The sequence below is a fragment of the Mastomys coucha genome, unplaced genomic scaffold (genome assembly GCF_008632895.1).
Source record: "Mastomys coucha isolate ucsf_1 unplaced genomic scaffold, UCSF_Mcou_1 pScaffold15, whole genome shotgun sequence".
Taxonomy (NCBI): domain Eukaryota; kingdom Metazoa; phylum Chordata; class Mammalia; order Rodentia; family Muridae; genus Mastomys; species Mastomys coucha.
This window is the reverse complement of record NW_022196897.1, coordinates 22,972,039-22,989,132: the sequence shown is the minus strand read 5'-3', so window position 1 is coordinate 22,989,132 and position 17,094 is coordinate 22,972,039. Positions and strand designations below refer to the sequence as shown.

General features: G+C 40.8%; 1 protein-coding gene and 1 long non-coding RNA gene across 3 annotated transcripts in view; one reads left to right on the top strand and one right to left on the bottom strand.

The window, feature by feature from the left end:
* The first annotated feature begins 7,485 nt into the window (after nt 1-7,485).
* LOC116090054 (complement C5) overlaps nt 7,486-17,094 on the top strand; it is a 73,910-nt gene continuing 64,301 nt past the window's right edge. Inside the window, exons 1-4 of the mRNA XM_031369972.1 lie at nt 7,486-7,573; nt 11,360-11,552; nt 14,316-14,478; nt 16,989-17,059. Of these exons, the coding sequence (XP_031225832.1) occupies nt 7,494-7,573; nt 11,360-11,552; nt 14,316-14,478; nt 16,989-17,059 (507 nt within the window). The 5' untranslated portion in view covers nt 7,486-7,493. The remainder of the gene's footprint in view (nt 7,574-11,359; nt 11,553-14,315; nt 14,479-16,988; nt 17,060-17,094) is intronic.
* LOC116090055 overlaps nt 15,781-17,094 on the bottom strand; it is a 31,431-nt gene continuing 30,117 nt past the window's right edge. For both annotated transcript variants that reach the window (XR_004118530.1, XR_004118532.1), the window contains one exon: nt 15,781-16,148. This is a non-coding gene — a long non-coding RNA (uncharacterized LOC116090055). The remainder of the gene's footprint in view (nt 16,149-17,094) is intronic.

The following is a 17,094-nucleotide window of genomic DNA, read 5'->3' as shown; positions in this document are numbered from 1 at the left end:
TCACATGCGATAGGCTATCGGGTGAGCTCACAGATGACTGTGGAATAAACATTTATAAGTAATGGGAGGTATTAAATGAAGAATCAATCTCTCATTTAGAGCCATTGTAACATATTAGAAATGTCTGAAGTATATAAAAATCTGAACATACAATATATATGGTATATCATAGATTTGTTGTTTTTGCTTTGTGATAGAACCAGATATATTTTATTTCAACATATTTGTTGAAATGTTTAAACACATGCTTAAATGTAGCCCGCGCAGTCGTCTCGCCAGTAAGAAGACACGCGGACACTAGGTTCCTTCTGCAGCAACGTTTTATTGTCTCCATCCATAGGGAAAAAAAGGGTCAAGCCAATAATCCGCACTGCTTATATACACCACAGTGCGGTGTGTCTGCCCACAGCGTGGCATGTCTGCCCATGATTGGTTGTTCGCTCATTACCCTACGTAAAGCCCCAGAATGAGCCGTGACTCGGTGTCTTTTCACTCTATGCACATGCGCAAACAGTTGTTTACTAGGAGTTGACAGCGGAAGTAGGCGCCATCTTGCCATGGCGAATGCCTCTCCAGCTTCACTGCTCCCCACACTTAAAAAATGTTTAAAGAAAATTAGAAAAATGTTCACATCCCATCATGATAAAATATAGACTCAATACAATATATGTGAAGAGCTTTACATATTTATTGACTAAGAGAAATGAAAACTATTGGTAAAAAGTTACATTTTCAGCACAAATCTAAAAACAATTATAAATGAATTGTATTTTATGGTTTTCATAAGCCATTTAGTCCACAGTCTGCCTGACATAGATCCCCTCTTGTCTTCTGTGCCTTCACTGCTGTCTTAGTTAGGGTTTTACTGCTGTGAACAGACACCATGACTTACAGGTCATGAGGTCTTACAGGTTCAGAGGTTCAGTTCATTATCATCAAGGCAGGAGCATGGCAGTATCCAGACAGACATGGTGCAGGAGGAGCTGAGAGTTCTACATCTTCATCTGAAGGCAAACAGGAGAAGACTGGCTTCCAGGTAGCTAGGGATAAGGGTCATAAAGCCCATGCCTACAGTGATACACCTACTTCAACAAGGCCACACCTACTCCAACAAAGCCACACTTCCTAGTAGTGTCACCCCTGGACCTAGCATATACAAACCATCACAATTGCTAATACATTTCTGAGCTTTCAGTATTTCCTCAATGGAGATGAGCCAGAACTGGAAGAATGGTGGAGGTCAAAGATCAACACTGGTAATTTTTAGGAAGCATGGTCCAATTCTTACAAAGAAATTGGCTACGGATATACAAAGTCCATAAAACTCCTAATTTTCCAGAATGAACACTAGTTTTAAACATTAGCTATATTCTTGAAGACATTCTTGCAATAAAAAGAATATTGCAAAATAATGTCTTTTCATATTTTTGGTGGAATGAATCACTTCTTATTGCCTTAAATGGAGACCATCACATCTTACCTCAAGGCATTAGAAGGTTAGCTTGGAGGAAAAGCCTCCAGTCCTGTGACCATTCTGGATATTGTTTTATCAACTGAGCTATCTGAAAAGCCTACCTGGGGCTCTTGCATGTCCTTATTATATAGCATCTGGCTCCTCCCAGAACAGGCAGTTCATGGATAGACAGTGCAGGCAAAGCAATGTAATTAGAACTAAGGTCACAAGTCACACACCTTTACTTTTGTCACAGTCTACACACAAGTCTATAGATACTTGGGAGGTAAGGTCCAGGAAGGGATATTTCCAAGGTTGGCCACTACATCAAGCCAATGGCTGAGTAACAAGCCATATGATTAGATGAAAGAACTAACATTGAGCAATAAGTAAGACTGTGAGGGCAAGAAGTATATCCATGCACCAAAGAGGTTAACAGGTGAGGCATGAGTCATTAGGAAGTCAAAAGCACTCCGAGAATAGCTCAGGTGAGTTAGTAAGCCCACGGGAGACAGAGGGAGGGTACATTTTCTCTCCTTCCACTGGAGACCCTTGTTTCTTATGAGGACCATGTGCTCAACCATTGTCCTTAACTCTTGGTTCTCCCGGGGGTTTATTTTCCACCTCTTCCCAGCTCCGTGTTCCATTCCCACCCATGACTCCAGTTACTTTCAGTACCATGAGCCCTAATAGCTTCAGGAGTCCAGCAACAGCTGCAAGAGTCTGGCTCCAGCATGTCAGAGGTCTGAGGAAGAAATGTCCAGTCGTGACTTGAAGACACACAGATGTCTTATGGATGTAGCAAGCCCTAATTCTCTCATTTTAAGCAAAGTTCCTCAGAAGCCCACGTGTGGTTGAAAATATACGTCTTGTGATTATGAGGTGACTTTTTTTCCTATGTAGACTTTTGTTTTGACTGGTTTATAAGGGATAAAAAAATCAATACAATATGAGAATTAGAGTTTGCTCCATCACTAAGCCCACATGTCCTTCATCTTCCCAAGCCCACATTTCCTTCTCAGATTCTGCTGGGTCTGGACTCCAGCAAGTAGTTTTCTTTATCATTCCTGAATTACCATGTGGCACCGGAATATAAACTCACCTGCAGTAGATTTGTACCATGTATTTATATAACCGCCAGCAACAGGCAGGCAGGCAATGACATTGGCTTTGTGTACTCTTAAACTTACATAAATGTTACCATGGCTTTTGTGTCATTTCCAAAACATGGTCCATGCAACACTGCATCCCATTTCATGGATGTTCAAGTGATTTCTTTTCCTTCTATTCTGAGGTTGCAACCCTATTCTTGAAATTACAAATGTCTTAAGGACACTTCTATGCCCATCTCTTTAGAAAATGCGTGAAAGTTTTCGGAAGGTGTCTGCTTTATAGAGTTTGTCTATGCTGCATCCTCTCTCCATTATTTTGCTATGTGCTAAACTCTGGATAAGATGCTGGGCTACTGACATCTTGGGTGTGGATGGCGGTGCAGATTGTGAAGGAACAGAAGGTGTTGGGGGGGGTGGTATTGACAGTTCAAGTCGTCTGGGAGAGGGGACTTTTCTGTTGTCTTGTTTTTGTATATGGAAGAGAGGTTTTAACCTGCTATAAAGTTAGTGTCTGTTGAGCACAAGGAGAAAGGAAATTGGTGGTTCCACTTCCATTACTACAACAAACCACTGGCATAATCAATTCATAAACAGAAAAGGGTCATCTGGGTTCATAGTTTTGCGAATCTTTAAGGTAGACATGTTGCTTTCAGGCTGGGGTATGGAGAAGAGATAAAGAACCAGGCCACTCATGACACAGAGGAAAAATGGGGAAATGCTGTTTTACTTAAGGGCATAACCCAAACAACCGGACATTTCCGGCTAGGCCCATGGCTGTAAGGGTTTCATGACAGGCACACATGGTATCACGTGTCTACAATCCCAACACTGGGGAAGCTAAGAGAGTAGAAAGTTACAGGATGGCCTGGAACATAGCATGATTCTCAAGTCTCAATTTAGAACAATTCAATTCTGAGGAGCTGTCTTTGTTGCTTTGTAGGATAACCATGTCTTACAAAACAGCAGTCCAGTGAAAAATGGTCCCCGGCCTCCCAGAAGCGCCACTCTGAGAAACACGATGTTTTAGTTTTCTTGGTCCTACAAGGTATTTCCTTTTATTCATTATTAATTTTGTTATTTGACAACATCATACATTTATACACTATATTCTGCTTACTCTTCTCTCACAGTCTTGTATCTCTCTCTTGTCCCTACTAGATTAATGACTTTGGGTTTGTTTGGGTTTGTTTTGTGACCCATTTAGCTTAACCAAGACCATCTGGAAGAAGGTTTCAGTAACTGGCCTTGTGGGGAGCTTTTTAGATCAAAACTATAGCAGAGGAGTTTGCCTTAATCTGAAAAACTTCACCTTGTGTTTGCTTTAGTAACAGGAATGGAATGAATAAGAACACTTGAAAGAAATTGCTTAGTGGTTTACAGCAACGGCTTAAACGCCATGTGCCAGGGGTCCCAGAGTTCCAGTGCAGCTTTTTCAGTGGGACCCTGGGATGCATGTGAGGGGGAGTAAGCAGATGGCAGGGCTGCCCCAATCTTGTTCACCTAGAGTGACTTCATTCAGCATACACTGAGAATTTCCCCCATGAAACTTTGTTTTGGTGAGCATTTTTCAAAACTAAATGTATTTTAATCCAGTTTAAATATGCATACACCCTACACCAAGGCAACTGAATAAGAAGAGGTACTTTGCTTTAAGGTTCCCCAGCTGAAAATAGTTTGCACTACCCTTGTGTGGGATATAAAACCATGCCAGGAAATTTGGTAAGGTAGAGCAGGTTGAGACCCAGAGACTCTGTGGGCACACCTGGGGCAGAGACTCAGTGGACACACCTGGGGCAGAGACTCAATGGACACACCTGGGGCAGAGACTCAATGGACACACCTGGGGCAGAGACTCAGTGGACACACCTGGGGCAGAGACTCAGTGGACACACCTGGGGCAGAGACTCAGTGGACACACCTGGGGCAGAGACTCAGTGGGCACACCTGGGGCAGAGACTCAGTGGACACACCTGGGGCTTAGGCGACTCCCAGCTCCCTGCAAGTGGACCTGGAAGAGGTTCCACACTCCTCACATAAGGAAATGTGTGGTCATGCAGGTCCAAATCTGAATTCTCTATACTAATGAGGTACCTATAGTCCCAGAGGGCTTAGCCAATAAACTTCCCTTCTCAGACATTCCTCCCTGCAAAGGTATTTAATATCAGGTCTATCCTGAGAAGTGGGGTATGGTCCATTATGCATCCATTTTCTGCTATGAGCCACCAATAAACTGTTTAGAATCATGGAGTATCTCTTTCATCAAGATCTGCTGTAGGGGCCATGGAAAAGGCAGTCCCTTAAAGAGCTGCAGCTTAATTTTCCTGTAGAAGGCTTCTCTGCACTCCCAGCCACAACCGCCACCTAGGAGAATCCCTGCAGGGACCAACTGTGAGCTCTATCAGAAAGCAGGGTGAGCAAACCATGGTACTCCATGGTCTCGGCATCAGCTCCTGCCCCGACTTCCCTCAATGATGGACCAAGATATGAAATCATAAGCTGAAACAAGCCCTGTCCTCTCCAAGTTGTTTTTGGTCATGGTGCTTGTCACAGCAATAGCAACCCCAAGTAAGACAACCTGGTCCTCAGAGCCCCTCACAGTATCATTAACTCAGGGGTGACGCTGCATTCAACTGGGCCCTCTACCTCAATTATTTATCAAGAAAATGCCCACAGGCTTGCTTACAGGCCAGTCTAATGGTAACCTTCTCAACTGATGTTCCTTTTCTCCAAGTTGATATGAAACTAGCCAGCACGCTAGGGCAAGCCATCTGGTCTCCACCTTAGGGCAGAAGTTAGGTGACAGTTGTGGGAGGTTCAGTGACCCTCAGGGTTTCCAGCAGAGCTTAGCATCCATCTGCAATATTTGTACAAAATAAGAGTCAACCACCCACTCTCCTCTTCCACACACATCAAATACTAGTGCAAAGGTCACATATTAAACCCAATAGGCACCTGTTTCCTGTTTTTGAACTATATTTAGAAGACAGTTAGATTTAAGCAGTTTTGGTTAAGTAGTTGAGATGCTAGGAATTGGTCGTTTGTCAAACATTTTCTCTAAAAGTGGCTTGACAATACCACTTACTCGTATTTGCCCTCGGGGCACAAAAGGCTCGCCTTTCCTCGGACTTGAAGTATAACTATTACGTCTGTTAACCGGGCGTTCCTTCGCTCCCTCAAGTTTTGTTTCCCGAAAATGACCACAAAAGTCCTGTTTGTTTTAACTTGACCTATCTTTTGCAACCTAGCTTAATCATTTTACAGGTTTTCTTTTGAAATAAATGAACTAGATAGTCACATAATAGTGGCAGCTTTTCTTTCCCCATTTCAATGATATGTATAAAAGAAATACTACTAGTAAAATAGTGTATAAAAATTTTCTTTCTACTCCCTTTTCTTTTAATAAACTCAGTATTAAAGAGTTGGTAAATAAAATCTTATTGAATTAAGCAAAGTATGTCATTGCAGTGTGACCAAAAACATATGACATAAAGGACTATGGTTAGACATCTCTTTATTACTATTGCTATTATTAGCATTGTCATTGTTATAGACAGGGTCTCACGTTGCCTAGCCTGGCCTCAAACCCACTATATTGTCGAGGATGACCTATAACCTCCTGTGTCTACCTCCTGAGTGCTGTGCTCACAGGTGCACACTACCATAGCTGATACTCATGCAAAGCTAGGGATCCACCCAGGGCTAAACATGCTAAGCAGGCACTCTACCGATGGAATACACCTCCAGCCCTGGACATTTTTTTTTTGTTACCTTAAAGTACAACGCATATTTTATACTAATGTACAAATGAATGCTAACAAAAGGAAGATTTAAATAAAATTTTCTAATGAGCATAAAACATAATAATAAATTTAATTAAAAATATAAAAGTTCTCTTTTGCTTAATTTTATTTAATTATAAATGAGTTATGAAGATCAGCTACTGTGAGGTCTAGTTGTGCATGCTTCTAATCCCAGCAGAAGGCTTGGGAGGCAGAGGCAGGCAGATCTCTATGAATTTGAGGCCAGCCTGATCTATACAATAAATTCCAGGACAGCCAGGCCTATGTAGAGAAACCCTGTCTCTGAACACCAAAATTTTTAAAAAGAAAGAAAGAAAACTGTAATGTGAAATACTATTGATTTTTGTTCATATTGAGCTCTTGTATTAAGCTATTGAAGTCCTCACTGAAAAGCATAAATACTTTGAATAAAATACTCGGTTACTGACTGCATGTGAATTTTGGAAGAGCAACATGGGAATTTATAGACAGACACACATCCCCTCTTCAGCACCAAGTGTCTAGCTAGGGAATGGCATGAGCATTTCCACAGGGTTTCCATCCACCCACGACCTTTTCCATCCAATGTCCCATTTCTTCTCTAGACTGGCATGGCCCCTCTGCAGACCAAGTCTCCCTTTGACCATCATGGGTACCGAGGATGCTACTATCATTTCTCTAAGTCAGACTCATTCATCATAAAACCATCCATTTAAAATGAAATCCAAGTGAGTCTCCAGTCAATCTCAGGAACAAATGGAACCTACCAGAACAAGTTTAAAGGTGGTGTGAACCACCTTGAAGGTGACAAAAGAAAGCCAGAGCCAAAGCGACTCCTGGCTCTCGGCACTGATCGTTTCTTCACTCGGACAAGCACCCACATTAGAGTCCTTTTACCTATAAAAATAGTCTTTGGGTTTAAGTTAATGTTAAATAACCCCATCTTTATTACTGGACATGATAGGATGTTAAAAGGTACTTTATGTTCATTAGAACACTCTCTCTTTCCCATTTCTGAGTTTAGCTTTCTCACTTAAAGATCTTTTGCTCTGACATTAATAATTAACTGGAGAACTAATTTACCCAAATTCTTCAAACTCAGTTTATTTAAAAGGAAAGTGGCTACAGGAAGGTCATGCCCATGGGTTTATGTCGCTTCCAGCCATGGGCCTTTGGGGAATACTTTGCCTTTTGATTTTCCTGAACAAAACTTGGGGACAGGAACAAACGTAAGTAGAACGAGCCATCTTCATCTTCCTAGGAACCTTAGCTGTGGTGCGTGAAAAGGAGACTCAGTGGCTGTGCTAATTTGGAAACAACTGTCCCCTGCTGAAATAGTAAATGGACTGACTGCCTCAGCCCCACACAGAGAGCTGTGGAGGGAACTGATTTGCTGAGGAGCTACTGCACGGCCATTCTGTGGGAGAGCCACCTGTAAAAGCGACAGAACTGACTATTCATTTTCCTATTCAGCAGAAAGCAAAAGCAGGATCATCACGTTTCTTGGCGTTCATTACTTACTTGTCCTTGGTTTTGCACTTTTCTGGGTCTAAGTGCAGTTAAGTCAAGGGTAACTAGAATATGGCAGTCTTATATATCAAATCGTTATTGACCATAAATTAATGATATATCAGATTTAACTAATTATATCATATCATATTATATTATATTTAATTCATGATATATCAGATTACTTTATAGTGGGTCCTGAAGCATTCCCATCTAAGGGATCAAATTCAAAACTATGGTTGTAATTACTTCTATATTCATGACCCAACTTGTCATATAATTACATTGTTATCAAAATCTTGTCCTTTTAAATGGTGATTGTCATGTGTACAAATATCTTAGTATTGAAGTTAACTAAACATTATCTCACTAAACTTTGTCTGTCTATCTACTATGTATGTATGTATGTATGTATGTATGTATGTATCTATCTATCTATCTATCTATCTATCTATCTATCTATCTAAAGATGAGGTTTTGCTGTGTTGTCTAGGCCTGTCTTGAATCATATATGCTCTTAAATCTCTGGCGTCAGTCCCTGGCTAGCTGGCACTACAGGCATTTGCTAATGTGCTGAGACTACTTAGTCCACATATAATGACAAGCCCAGACAGGAAAGATGGAGATTCTGATATAGAAAGAGGATTTTTACTGAGGTCACCTGTTTACTTCTTCAGTTCCTTCCCAACTTAAACAGAAATGCATCAGTAGAGAGGCAACTGGAAGGACAGTCTAAATGGATGCCATAAGCAAGCTGCACATGTCTACTCTCAGATTTTATTGCAAGCACCACATTACCTTCTTTTATTTATTCCTTTTTGACAGACAAACTCAGGGAGACCAAGATTAAACACCAAAATCCTGGCCCTTGTGACTTCTGTCCTGAGTGAATTCTTCCTGGTCTACTGCATTGGCCCTTATATAAAAGTATCTCCTCTCTCTCTCTGAAAACATGAGAGAGTACGACATTTCCAGCACAGTGGTTAATCACTTGGTGAATCAGCAAAAATTTTTGAACCTCATTCTAGCTAGCTTTCTTACCACCGAGACAAAATACTGGACACTAACAATTCAAAAGAGGAATTTATTTCACAAAGATTTCAGAGGCTTTAGCCATCACTTACTGGAAGGGTGTAACAGACAGGGCAGTTCCTGTTGGGGCAGCTCAGAAATAGAGAGAGAATGCTTGCATTCCAGAGGCCACTGCCCTGCCCTTTTGTATGTGATCCCTTGGTCTACAGCTTGTTGTCCTTATCGACATTCAGAGATCCCTAGCTAATTAATTCTCCCTGAAAACAAACCACAGACACAACTGGCCAGATGTGCTATACTGAGCCTTGAGACATTTTTCAGTCAAAGAAAGATGACGCCCCGAACAACTTCCTTGTAATAGATTCTGCAGGTGGGAGAAAAGCTTGTATTGTAGATGAAGAAGCAGAGAATGAATGGATGGATGAATGAATGAATGATCCAATGAAAGAATGAATAAGTAAGGACAGGTAGCTTTAGTACTGTGAAGAAAGAAAGAGAGTACAGAAACCAAGGAGCAACTGTGTAAAGCAAATCCAGGAAAGGTCACATGCAAAAAGAACCGGGAGGAAACAGAGGACACTGTGCAAATGTCTGCAGAAAAATAGAAACAACCCAAGTAATAGCCCTGTCTGTGTGAGTTCAAGGGGCTGAGCTTCTGAGAGTATGAAAAAATATGCAAGATGAAATTTCTTCCTATGCACAGGCTGCTGCATCCATACGGACCAGCTTATATGAAGGGAAGTTCTGTGGCCAGTGTTTTAAAACATTTATGTATTTATTTGTTTGTGTGTATGGGGGAGGTGTAGGCATGCACATTACACAGCAGACATGTGGAACTCAGAGAACACCTAAGAGTCAAGTCTCTCCTTCCACTATGTGGGTTCCCAGGATCAAACTCAGCCCATCAGTAGGTAGCAACTGTCTTTACCTTCTGACCCCTCCCACTAGCTTGCAGCCAGCTTAAAAGATTGTGTGTGGGTGAGTGTGTGTGTGTGTGTATGTGTGTGTGTGTGTGTGTGTGTGTGTGTGTGTGAGAGAGAGAGAGAGAGAGAGAGAGAGAGAGAGAGAGAGAGAGAGAGAGAGAGAGAGAGAGAGAGAGAGAGAGAGAGAGAGAGAGAGAGAGAGAGAGAGAGAGTGAGTGTGTGTGTAGAGGCTGGAAGAAGATTTTCCTAATTTCAAAACTCTTGATTCAGGTTAGGACAGCTGTTGGGAGTCTTAATTCTAGAAATAATTCTAAAAAAATTAATAAATAATTCTAAAAAAAAAGTCCTAATGTTGTTAGAATCTTGCAATGATTCTCGGGTGGCAGGGGTGGTGGTGGTGTGCCCTAAGTCTGCTGAGACAATTATTGGGGTTACCACAAATATTTCTCTATGTAGTCACATATGCAGCTCTCACTATTCAAACTAGACCGCTCTTGTAATGAGTTGCTAATAGCATTATGCATACTTCTAAGCTGACATAACACTATTTAAAACCATGTTTTTAACCCTTGCATTCTTATATCAATTGCATGGGAAAACAAGAGAACAATCTATGGCTGACGAACACTTGGACTGTTGCCTTCGGTGATACATAGTAGCTGAAACATACCTGGATGCAAAGTCCCATCTCATTCATTTATAAGCCAAGAGACCTTGAGCAAATTAACCTCTGATTATGAATAAAATAAGGATAACTCTACGGTCTAAATCATTTACCTCTTGTAGAAATTAAGAATTGTGCATAAAGTGCTAACAGATTCTCCCGCGTCTGAGTCTGCTGTTAGTGTTAGCGTTACTGTTGTATGTTATTAATGTCACTATCACTATTTTAGCCCTTGAAGAACCCCCATTACTACTTCTCCAGATTCCCACAGTGGTCTTGCATTCTATCTTTGTCTGTAGTTAACCTATCAGTAGAAGATATTTCTAAGATTCCCTTCTGTTAACTGATTTGTGATTCATGTCTCAGACTATTGACTTTACTTTGGTTGTTCCACTCACAGATGGGAAGTCTACCATTCAATGCTCTGTACCTATGCTAAAATCCTCCTGGCTTACAAATAAAAATGACCAAGTTTCGTGTTTTAGTTAGCACCATTAAGTCCTCCTTGGGTGCAGCATCCCAAGGAGAGTCTATTGTTGTCTTTCTAAATGTAAACTAACCTCTTAACTGCTGCTTAGATTTAATTACATAACCCTGTGGCTTCCTGGAAAACTTGCATTTTCCAGCTTGGCAAATTTTGGCTTTCAAAATATTATTTTAACTAAAAACAATGTTTTTGATACAGGGTTTCTCTGTGTAGCCCTGACTGTCCTGGAACTCACTATGTAGACCAGGCTAGCCTCATGCTAGAGTTAAAGGCATGCACCCCTACCACCTGCCTTAAATTTTTTTTTTTAAAAAAATTAATCTTGAGTGAAGGAAAATATCAGAATGCAAGAAAGCCTCCATGCAGAGGCAGTGAGCCTTCTCCTTTCCTGTTTTGACAGCTACGTCATTTCAGCACCCAAAGTCTTCCGGGTTGGATCGTCTGAAAATGTCGTAATTCAAGCCCATGGCTACACTGAAGCCTTTGATGCAACAATCTCTCTAAGAAGCTATCCTGACAAAAAAGTGACCTTCTCTTCAGGCTATGTTAATTTGTCCCCAGAAAACAAATTCCAAAACTCAGTACTGCTAACAGTATGTATTTATTCCTTGTTTGTTTGTTTTTCTTTTAATTTTTTTTTTTTTGGTAAAACTTATGCAGTTTGAGCATTGATAAACTTATATTCATTTGCATTTTTCTACAACTGTGGGGTTATAAGATGGTTAACAATGTTAGTGATGAATGAAACACAAGGCTCTGAACAGAAAAATTTTATTTGGTTTTGTGATGTGTCCCATGTCCACTTCCTTAAAAATAAAATTTTCTCTATGAAAACATCTGGAGATGAACTGAAAATACTTTTAAAGTGAAAATTAGAAATGGAAGAATAGGAATTAAACGTACATATGATCTGTCGTATATTGTTAGATGGTTGTTGAATATTTGTTAAACTTTACCATTCTAAATTGTGCATATAGTTCCCCATACTATTGGTTGTTGACATTTGTAGCCAACAACTCTCACTGAAAACAAAAAAATAAAAATAACAAACCAATCAAATAATTTTTCAGAGACATTTTAGTCCTGACTGGTTAGAAGCAAGATTTCAACTTTTTTTTTTCTTTAGCGTGTCCACTGTGGATGTTGATGGGTTCATATAAACAAATTCTTTTAAGCATGTCATGTGCTTTGACCACGGTTATCCCCTCAGCCTCTCCCCTTCCTTCCTTCTTTTTCTCCCCTCCTGCTAGTTTGCTTCCTTGTCAAATCTCCCTTCTATTTCTTTGTTTGTTTGTTTGTTTTTGAGACAGGGTTTCTCTGTGTAGCCCTGGCTGTCCTGGAACTCACTCTGTAGACCAGGCTGGCCTCGAACTCAGAAATCCTCCTGCTTCTGCCTCCCAAGTGCGGGGATTAAAGGTGTGAGCCACCACCACCCAGCGAAAAAAATTATTTTTTGTCAATTATGTTTTTAGTTCTGGGTATTGTTATTTCCTGAACTGTTGGGATGAGTTTGTTTCTTGTTTTTCAGATTTACTGTAATATAGGTTTTCAAAGTTTATTCTAATGAGTCTCTGAAGTTTGTTAGTATCTGTGGTAATGTCTGCTTTTCATCTCTAGTTTTAGTTTACCTATCATCTATACATCATCTATGTATCTATCATCTATCTATCATCTATTTATCATCTATCTATCATCTATCAATCTTCTATTTATCTATAATCTATCCATCATCTATCATCTATCAATCTAGATATCTAGATATCTATCATCTATCAATCATCTATCATCTACCCATCATCTATAATCTATATATCTATCACCTAAAATATTTCCCCAATCAAGGGTGACTAAGTTGTAACAGGACTGAGTTGTCATTCCTCCAACTCTGAGCTGGGGATATAGCCCAGTGGCTACACTCTCAGCCCCCATGCTCAGGGGACCAGACACAGTCTCTGCTGCTACTCTGAGGGTGGAATTCTAGTTGCAGAAGCACCCACAACTGATAAGCAGGCCTGCTATGAAAATGCAGTGAACTGTGCTCTTACTGTATTCAAAACAATCACCCTTTTGACTCCAACAGTTTTAGGACAAAGAACCATCAAGGGCAGTATAGCATGAGTTAGGTGTTGGCTATATGCTTAAGAATGGGAAGGAAATATTAGTTAAAGCAGCCCGAAGTTAAGTCAAATGAGCTGTTGGCATTAAAACGTCAAGAAAAGATGGGGAGAAAAGTAAATGGGGATCAAAAACAAGACAAGAGGAGTAAAGCAGCTCCAGTTAAAGGTGGAATGGAAACAGAAAGGGTTAAAAAATGTAACCCACAACCTAAAACAGTCGGATTACCACAAAGAGACATGGGAAGCACTGTGTGTGTGTGTGGGGGGGGGGGGTAATGCAGTAGGAAGTAGTCCACAGCACTACATTTAGATATTACATAACATCTGTTCCTGCGTGGTCACTTGTCTCAGTACAAGTATAGACTATCTCCATAAAGCCACGTGTGTGTTCAAGTACAGACCGTCTTCATGTGGTCATCGTGTGTGTGTGTGTGTGTGTGTGTGTGTGTGTGTGTATGCAGGTGACCATACCAGACAACAACTTTAGCTGTGGCTCCTCAGTTGCCATAGCCTTGTTTGTTAGGACAGAGTCTCTCACTCTCACTGGCCTGGAACTCACCAGGTAGACTAGACTGGCCAGGCAGCAAGCTCTAAGTCTGTCTTTACCTCCCAGGTTCTGGGATTAAAAGTGCTGACCCAAAACACCCAGACTTTTTGTAACATGGGGTTGGGGCCTTGAATTCTGGACCTCATGATTGCAAGATAGGGACTTTACCAACTGAGCCACCTTCCCCGCCACCCTTCAGAGTTCCCACAGTAAACCAAAGACCTTCAGTGGCTTAAAGGTAAATTTTCATCAACTAATTTGCTCTTTTTTTTTATTAGATATTTTCTTTATTTACATGTAAATTTCTCCTTTCCAAGTTTCCCCTCCAAAAAACAAAGAAACAAACAAAAACGACAAAACAAACCCCTGTTGCCTCCCCCCTCCCCATGCCTGCCACCCCACCCTCTCCCACTTATTGGCCCTGGCATTCCCCTACACTGGGGCACAGAACCAACTAATTTGCTCTTATGACTCTTGTGCCACACTCTTGCTTCTGATTGTCGGTTTAATTGGTTAAGTTTGGGGGACTGGGCTTCACTATGTTGCCCACGTGACCTTGAAGGTCTGACCACTAGGCTTCGGTGCTAGGCTATACCACCTTCCAAATGATGTAACATACAGTATCATGCTTTGGTTCTAATGCTGTGGTTTGTGGCATGCTCAGTTATGTTCTTCTGTTATTATTTTTACAGCTACAGCCCAAGCAAGTTCCCAGAGATGAAGGCCCAGTCTCTCACGTGTATCTGGAAGTTGTGTCAATACACTTTTCAAAATCGAAGAAACTGCCAATAACCTATGACAATGGGTTTCTCTTTATCCATACAGATAAACCTGTTTACACTCCAGACCAGTCAGGTAGAGTATCAATCATTTTGTAGAAAAATTGACACTGTATTTTTAGACCTTTTGGACACATGCAATTGAGTGGAGAAAGGTTTCTAGCCCGCCCCACCACCACCACCAATCAAAAATAATCCTTAGCTCCTACTGGCTTTTATATTTTCAAATAGCATTTTGAATTTTCATTTATAGAGAAATTTCTAAATAAAGTGAAAAAATCCACAAATACATTTACCGCATTATCAGTTATTTCTAAGTAGATTAAAAAGCCTCCTTGAAGGTTGATGGTGGCACACACCTATTTAATCCCAGCACTGGGGAGGCAGAGGCAGGTGATCTCTCTGAATTCAAGGCTAGCCTGGTCTACAGAGCTAGTTCTAGGACAGCAATGAAACCCTGTCAGGGAGTGTGGGGGCACTTTCTAAACTTTGTAAAATGCTGTTAGAACATACTCATTAACACAGATTTTATTGCAAAAAATTTTGACCAAAGAAAAATATTTCTTATAGAGCTGTGTTCATAAAAAATGGAGGGGGGGCACCTAATCTGGGAAAACTTAAATGTTTCAGAAGTGACAGGCAAGATCATGAGACTGTGTGGATGCTAATATTCAAAGGTTTTTTTTTTTATCAATGAGAGTGTCTGTTCAACAGTGCCATTCTGTTGTTACAGAGAGATTCTTCTGTTACAGAGGGAAGGGGGAGTAGCCCGCCTAAACCCTGTGCTTGAGGAAAGCCCTGATTTAAACAGAAAAGTATGGATGCTTCTCCTCATGTTCACGTGTTTGCAAAATCAGTTCCTTCGGCTCTCCTTCTTGCCAGCACTGACTTTAAGAGCACATCAAGGTTGATCTACAAGAGATGCGTATATGAAAGGGGGAAGCGATAAGATTCCGTTAATAATATTGTTGTTGGGGAAGGACAGAGGAAGAGATGCGGGATCAGAGTGCTTCACTGTAAAGCACCGCAGAATGTGCTAATGGAGGTGGTTGTGGATGACCTCAGCAGTGACATGATGCAGCACCTGCTATGATTGGCTCAGGCAGGAAAAGCCTGGCGAGGGCGAGGATACTGGAGAGATGGCTCAGCAGTTAAGAGTACTGGCATTAACAAACACAGGTTTGATTCCCAGTACCCACACGTGGCTCCCAAATTCCCAAAGTCTGGCCCCAGGGAATCCATCGCCCTCTTCTGGCCTCTGTAGGGACTGCATGCACATAGTACACAAACAACCCCCTCCCCAAGACACACAAAATATTTTTTAAGGTGGAAAAAAAAAGATGATGATTTTTTTTGTTGTCGTTGTTGTTGTTTTTTTTTTTGTTGTTGTTGTTGTTCTTCTTGTGATTTTTTTTAAATAAAATAAAAGCTGTAGTTTCTTCTCATCTTTTCAGCCTATCTATACATAAAATTAAGGCAGGACCTGTCTTGATTGTTAAGGCTTCGTTTGGGAATGGCCTCATGTTTTCCCATCATGACTTCACTGATGAGAAAGTCTGGGATCTTCACTTACTCTAGATAACGAGATAACTTCTTATAAATATTTTTCCTTTGACGACAGATAGCCAAATAGAGTATTTAAAAAGCAGACTCTGGAGCCATTTTAACTGGGGTCAGATGCAGGTATGAGCTTTTACTGACTGTGTGGTAACTGTGAATTCGCCTCTCACAGCCCATCTTCCTCATCTGAAAAACAAAACAAAACAATAATACAATTTGCTTCATGGAGTTGTACCAATTATTGATGTAGATGGGTCGTCCCCCCCAATAATGGCCCTGAGCAAACGGCCCTGAATTTATAAAATCAGGCTAAGCAAACCAGAAAGAAGAACCCAATAGGCAGTGCTCCTCCACGGCCCCTGTTTCAGTCCTTTTCTCCAGGCTCCTGCCTTGAGTTCCTTCCCACACTCCCTTCAGTGATGGAGTATCACCTGAGAGTTGTGAACTGAAATAAATCCTTTCCTCCCCAAGTTGCTTTTGGTCATAGTGGTTTAGCCACTATGGAATTTATAAGTAAAGAAATACATACTGCCAGAATCAAACTGCCAGTTTCCCACTAACTCTGATAAAAACACCTAACAACATGGTAGCTACTTGATAAATAGTTACAGATACAAGTTTTACACCAATGACGTGTTCCTAAAGGGCTTCATTGAACTGTGTGCTAAATTCAATACTAGTAGCCTCTTAAGTAAATCCCAGGGTTCTCTTTTTTGAATATACATTTTCATTTATGGATTATGAATACAGCCTCTCAAATGAGAGTTATCTCATTAAGGACTGTGAAATTAAAAAAAAAAATTACTGAGTCTGGTGGTATAAGCTGTAATCCCAGCTATGTGAGAGGCAGAGGCAGGAGGATTATGAGTTCAAGGCCAGCCTGGGCTTCAGGGTGAGTTCAAGGCCAGGCTAACTAATTAAATAAAACTGTGACTGAAAAGTTAAAGTGAAAAGGTAGAGTAAATAAATAAAGGGACCATAGAAACCATGTCTGCCAGTTCCTGACATTGCCACATGTTTTTGCAGTAAAGATTAGAGTCTACTCTCTGAGTGACGACTTGAAGCCAGCCAAACGAGAGGCTATCTTAACTTTCATAGTAAGTATTTTCTTTCTGCAAATAATACTTTAACT